The sequence below is a fragment of the Acanthisitta chloris genome, unplaced genomic scaffold (assembly GCF_000695815.1).
Source record: "Acanthisitta chloris isolate BGI_N310 unplaced genomic scaffold, ASM69581v1 scaffold8624, whole genome shotgun sequence".
In the NCBI taxonomy this organism is placed as follows: Eukaryota; Metazoa; Chordata; class Aves; order Passeriformes; family Acanthisittidae; genus Acanthisitta; species Acanthisitta chloris.
The window spans coordinates 20,305-26,553 of NW_008667685.1; the positions used below are offsets into that span (position 1 = coordinate 20,305).

The window sequence follows — 6,249 nt, forward strand, 5'->3', positions numbered from 1 at the left end:
CCATGTGAGAACATTCTGATGGAGCAGCTCTCCAAAGGAGAAGTGGCAGAACACAACAGACTCTATTGTCATCCAAATCCAAGGAGAAACTCTGCAGACACGAACCACAGACAAAAAGAGCAGCCACTTTCCCCAGGCCTAACCAGCTCTGCAGATGATGTGAGAAATAAATGACGTCTTGAAAAATAGATATAAAATGATGTCTTTTATCTGCGTTATCTCTTTGTGGTTGTACAAAACTCACCTCAGCAGTGTATCAGCTTCAAAAGGGTGAGGCTAAGCCAAATCCTTCTGGAGAATCAAAACCTTGCCCTGAAACAACCTGCAGCTGTTGGTGGCTGTGCCAAGTGCCCAGGGACGTGGAGTCATTGTGGCCTTTCTAATGAGGCACACTAGAGTCCAGCATTTAAAATGCCATCTCAAAAGCTGAGAATTATCCCATTGCTTCTCAGCATTTCCTACTTATCTTTGATTAACTAGAAAGGAAAAATAGAGCAGGGGATAAAAGGCACAGAAATAGAGCTTTCCATGAATTCCAAGCAGCACCACCTAAACCAGAAGGTGCAAATCCCCAGCCAGGGAAGATGAATGATCAGACAAGGAGTGGTTTACAACCAATACCTAAATTACCAGGGTCAAAATGCTGCTTAAGCTTTGCTTTAATTTGGCTCCTGAGAGCTTTATACACATGCTTAGTTCATCGCTTGTGGCCTGTGGATTATGGTTTAATATCTCTGGGTTAAATTAAGAAGGAAAAGAGGTAAGATTTAGCACCAGCTTTTCCCTCTGCTGAAAGGGGAGATTTTTCACTCTGCTGAGTAAAGAATCAAGCAATCTGGCTAATGGAAAGACCCAGAACACATTCTCAGCCCTTTCTACTTGTCTGTTACTGGAGAGAGCTGCAAAGCTTTGCTTTAAATGCTGCTTGAAGCACAAGGATCACACAGCTCCTGTACATGCCTAGCTCCCCTGCAGCCTTATCTCACCTTTGAAAGGTGATTTCAGCACTGCAAAACTACTGAAGTTCAGGATCTGTTTTACCCTTGGCCTTGAAGGAAGAAAAATACCTCCAAAACCCCATTTCTCTATAGAAACACGGAATTGATTGGGTTGGGAGGGACCTTAAAGCTCATCTTGTTCCACTCCCTGCCCTGGGCAGAGACACCTCCCACCACAGCAGGTTGCTCAAGGCTTTATCCAGCCTGGTTTTGAACACTGTCAGGGTTAGGACAGCCACAGCTTCTCTGGGCAACCAGTGCCAGTGTCTCACCACCCTCACAGGGAAGAATTTCTTCCTAATACCTCATCTAGACCATACCTCAGTTTGAACCCATTCCCCTTGCTCTTGTAAATAGCCTTTCTTCCAGGCTGTCTTCAGGCACTGTAAGGCCACAATTAGGTCACCCTGAAGCTTTTCTTCTCCAGGCTGGACCTTCCCAACTCTCTCAGCCTTTCCTCATAGCAGAGATGCTCCATCCCTCTAACCAACTTGGTGCCTCTTCTAGACTCGCCCCAACAGGTCTCTGTCCTTCCTGTGCTGGGGAGAAGCACTCCGAGGGAGGTGAGAGGCCTGTGCTGGGACACCAGGGCAGGCACTGAGAAATTTCTGGGAGATTTAAGGCATTTTTGGGAGTTTTAATTCAGCAGTGACCGTGGGAAGCTCCGCGGCCCGAGGGGAGCTGCGCCCTCTGCGGGCCATGCCCGGGAAGTGCAGCCAGGCCGCGCCACCCCTTGAAACGAGTAATTAAAGAGAATTTAAGCTAATTTAACCAAATTTCAGTACGGATCTGCCGCTCCAGGTGCTTCTAAACAGCCTGCTGCCACTGTTAATGCACATCCTGCTTCATACAAGACAGCAGGCATAGACAGAGAAAAGTTCATCAGGTGTTGTGTCCTCCCTGCTCCAAAATCCTTTGCAAACATTTACACTTCGACGTCAAAACCCGAAGCAGTTTGACAAAATGAGCACTAGGATTAGCAAGCTGCAGCCTTCCCATGCTACAAGTTAAGAAATGTGGTCTCCCTGTGTTAAATAACAGCAAAACATTCTCCTGGCTGTCTTTTCAAGAAGCTTGGATATAGATACTTAGAATGGGATCAATACCTGTCTTAATTGTGGTGGAGAAATGTGAGGCATAATAATAATTCACAAGGGCCAAATTATTTTTCTAGAGTGATGTTTAGAAATCAGCACAATACTAATTCATTTTAGCTTCTAAACAAGGCTCAGCTCTGATGTTGTGACACTAGAAACAGAGGTGACGATTGCAGCTCTGGCACAGGCCCAGGTATATTCCTCTCTACACATGTCACATCTTGCCAAACTAAGGCACTGTGCTTCCCTGTCAGGATTTGGCTGTGTACAAGCTCTTGTCCAAAGCTGCAGCCCAAATTCACATCTGCCTTCTATTTCTGGGACATTTTCTGCAGAGATAAGTGACAAAACCCAAGTTAGTCAGTGACTCCTGTTCACAAGGATGATTTTCCAGCTGTCCAACCACATTATGTTTGGTCATGGAGAACAAGAGATTTGTCTTTTTATAGTGCTTCTCATCCTAACTTTGTAACTCACAGAAAGACAAGCCCTTCAGTGGGCAAAATTAATGACATTTTGGCCACACTTGCCCTTTGAGCTTGGCAGCTCAATACAGATGGTTTGTCAGCAGCAAACCCAGGTCAATACTCTCTAAAGACTCTATAGAGCTTTCCCAGCTCAATTCCTTTGCCACAAAACACATCCTTCAGCAGACACATAGGTCAGTGTAAATATTCTATGCAGACCAGGGTTGCATAGTGTGTTGTTGCCAAACACTTTTCTCATCTGCATTTCTAACATTCATCCCCAGGCAAAAGTAGTCATGATCTACAGGAGACAAATGCAAAAAACTGCCCAAATGACCCAGATAACATGCTGAATCACAAACCATTAGTAAAAAGTAGGGGGTAGGTGTTTTTATGCATCTGTGAATGGTAGGATACACATCCTTAGTTTCCATCTCCCAGCTGTTCCTCACCACTGGATTGGAAATCTCAGTTCCCAGTTAAAAGCTGTAAATGAACAGGGTGAAGTGTCCTAGCCCTGTTAGCACATTTTGCAGCCCACTGGTTTTACCCACACATCTCATGTGTGAGTAGTGCATTCCTGGAAGGCATCTCCCTATTTCCCAGTCCATTTCCTTTCTCATATCCCCCCCTGTTTCCAGGCTCAGCACTCTAGCTGGATGTCAGATCCAACTGGACTGGTGAGACACTGGCCCAGGTTGCCCAGGGAGGCTGTGGCTGCCCCAGCCCTGGCAGTGTTCACAGCCAGGTTGGATGAGCCTTGAGCAACCTGCTCTGGTGGGAGGTGTCCCTGCCCAGGGCAGGGGGTTGGGACTGGATGATCTCTAAGCTCCATTCCAACCCCTAAAACTCTCTAATCCTATGATTCAAATATACCCACTGTACCTCTCCTGCTCTAGTATCTTCTCCAGAACAGAGAGGAGGATCTCAGCAGTGGATAACACACAACAGATACACTGGGTACAGTCAATATATTCCTGCTCTTGCATACAACTCATATTGTGAAACCTCCAGCACTTATACACTTGTGAGAAAAGGTTTATATTCCAGCCCCAGGACACAACCCAGTTCTCAACACATCAAGCAGCAGAAACTGAACACGAAACCTTTCCAGAGACACTTCTGTCCCTTGCGCAATGTTCCCAGATTAAGGAATGCCATGGAAAAGGACCAATATACATAAACTGGGAAGTGGGACCAGCTTTGAGTGTCATACCTGAAATCCTGGGAAACCTGTCAAGGATTTGGACATGAATTATTCATGTTCCTGTAAATGATGTTTCCTGGTTCTTTCCCTCCACTAACACCTTCTACCTATGACTTGAAACAGTCAACACTGGTTATCTCTGTTAACACGTCATTTATCTCCCCACAACTTGAGTCATTTCTAGTGGCACCTCACAGCATCTCAAATGATCCAATTTGAGGTTTATGGATTACATAAAGTCAAAGACCAACTGTTGAAATGCTGTGCTGGTCAGTGAGATCAGTTCTATCAGACAGAGGAAGGACAATCCTCCATTAAATAATACTGAAATATAGAACATTTCCCCCATATTTATCTGAGTTGAATTTCAGAGGTGAAGAAGTTAACTTGACTTCCAAGTGATGAGACGAGCCAGGTATCAAGAACGTCATAAATCTCATTATCACTCCCGTCTGGAAGCTGATAATTGGTGCAAGACAAACAGTGTAAACAAGCTGTTCAGGTAAGTGCTCTTGCTAAAAATGCACCAGGAAGTGCTTATTCCAGCTAAGCATGAATGTTACAAACACAACAAATGCAAGGCAAGAATTAAGAGTGAAGTCCAAGTGAAGAAGCATGAAAGAATACCACTCCACTAAACCCCTGATGACACCTAGACAGGGCAGAGATTTGACTTGGAGGGACCTGAAGCAAAGAGAACATCACCTAAACAGGCAAGAGAAAATGTGCACAGCCTTCCTTTCCCCCTCTGTACATCAGCAGGACAGCTGGAACCCTAAGGGGAGCCCAGTGCTGGAAAGTCTCCGAAGGAAACTCTTTGCTTCTAGCAAGATGAATAATACACCTGTTCCCTACTTGTGAGCAAACACTACAAAGGAATAATTAGAACCTATCTGACCTGAAACCCACATGCCCATTACTGTGGTATTTTTCCACCTACTACAGGTGAAACAGAAGATGGGCTGGACCTGGAAGGGGAGGGGTGGAGTGGCAGCACAAGATGCTGATTTATAAAGCACTAGCAAACAGAGCTCTTTCTCCACAGGCTTTGGACAACGAACTGGTCCTGCCTGGAGGATGCCCAAGTGTGAGCAGGATTCCAGCTAACACCTGCTGCCAGCTGAGAGGGACCTACCACCTCTGGGAGCTTGTGCACTGCAACAGCCAAACCTGCTCTGAGCCACTGCAACCTCCACTTGGGCTTTTGCTTTGCATCCAGAGACTTGAGCTTGGCTGGTTCACTCCCTCAGGAAAGGAATAAACTCACCAAGATGGTAAAGGTGAGTACAATGGTCAAGGAATTGCCACTACTGCATATCTGTTTCTTTTGGAGAACAAGCATTGGTTTGAGTTTTAATATGCAATTGTGTGCTAGAAATCCAAGCTAAGTGAAAAACTGAATTAATACCAGGCACTTGTGCGTGATCAATTTGGGTAGAGAAGAATTCTAGGACTGGCTAGTTTCCTAATCCACAGTTGCATAGACAGTATCCCTTTTGCAAATGCCAATATCTGAGATTTTTATGGAGATGGGCAGGTTAAAGGTTAAACACAGATATGCATAGAAAAGATCCATAGATTTTACTAGCTTCATTAATTTTCTTTATGTTCTCCTCCATCTGCTAAGTCCTCACAGTAGAGAGCTGTTTTCCTTCTCTCCTGGTGTCTCTACTTTACAGGGATTGGAAAAGCTGAACAGATTTTAGGGTGGGATAGTTAAGGAGAGGAGAAGGAGGAAGGTATGGGAAAAATCCCAATAGATAAATCAGATTGTGAATCTTCAGCATGGCAGAAATACCAGAACCTCTTGTAACAGACATATCCTTTCTCTGGGATATGCAACACCAAGCAAAGAAGTGCTTTAGGAAAAAGATTTCAGAATTTGAAGCCTCTAAACTACTTAGGCAGCTCTTTGCTTTTCCTTTCCTCAAGATACAATGGCAAGACTTGACTCTTCCTCTCTTTAAAGGGCACTCGAGTAGGAGATGCCAATTCTGAGTTCAGAACAGTATTAAGTAAGAACATGTCCCAATTATTATTATTATTGTTTTTCCTTGTGGTTTCCATCCCTTGAGCTCTGAGCTCTAGTCTGCCTGTAATTAAGATATCTACCCTGGACTCCTGTGAAATGTCAGCTCTGCAGGAGCCTCTGCCTGATACCTGCAGAGTGTGTCCACTCTCAGAGTGAGCTCAGCTGTGCCATCAGAAAAACACACACACACACACCAGCAGGGAACATCCAGGATGACTCTCCTGACCCTCTGCTGTCTAATCCATAAGGAAGCCACCAAAATGGGGTCAAGCAATGGGTCTTTCCAAGGCCTGGCATGTAGTTTATGAGCTAATTAGGAGCTGGAACGTTATGATTATAGAATCAGAGGCACAGGAAGTTTGCCCTTCAGACTGCAGTGTGAACATAGAGTTAGGAAACAGCACAACCCCCAAGTGATCAGAAAAAGCCAAACATTGTCTGAGGTTCA

At 44.9% G+C, this 6,249-nt stretch overlaps 1 protein-coding gene across 1 annotated transcript in view; it reads left to right on the forward strand.

Annotated features, from left to right (window-relative positions):
- Positions 1 to 4,807: 4,807 nt before the first annotated feature.
- ATP12A (ATPase, H+/K+ transporting, nongastric, alpha polypeptide) overlaps positions 4,808 to 6,249 on the forward strand; it is a 20,280-nt gene continuing 18,838 nt past the window's right edge. The window contains exon 1 of the mRNA XM_009072601.1: positions 4,808 to 5,049. Within this exon, the coding sequence (XP_009070849.1) occupies positions 5,041 to 5,049 (9 nt within the window). The 5' untranslated portion in view covers positions 4,808 to 5,040. The remainder of the gene's footprint in view (positions 5,050 to 6,249) is intronic.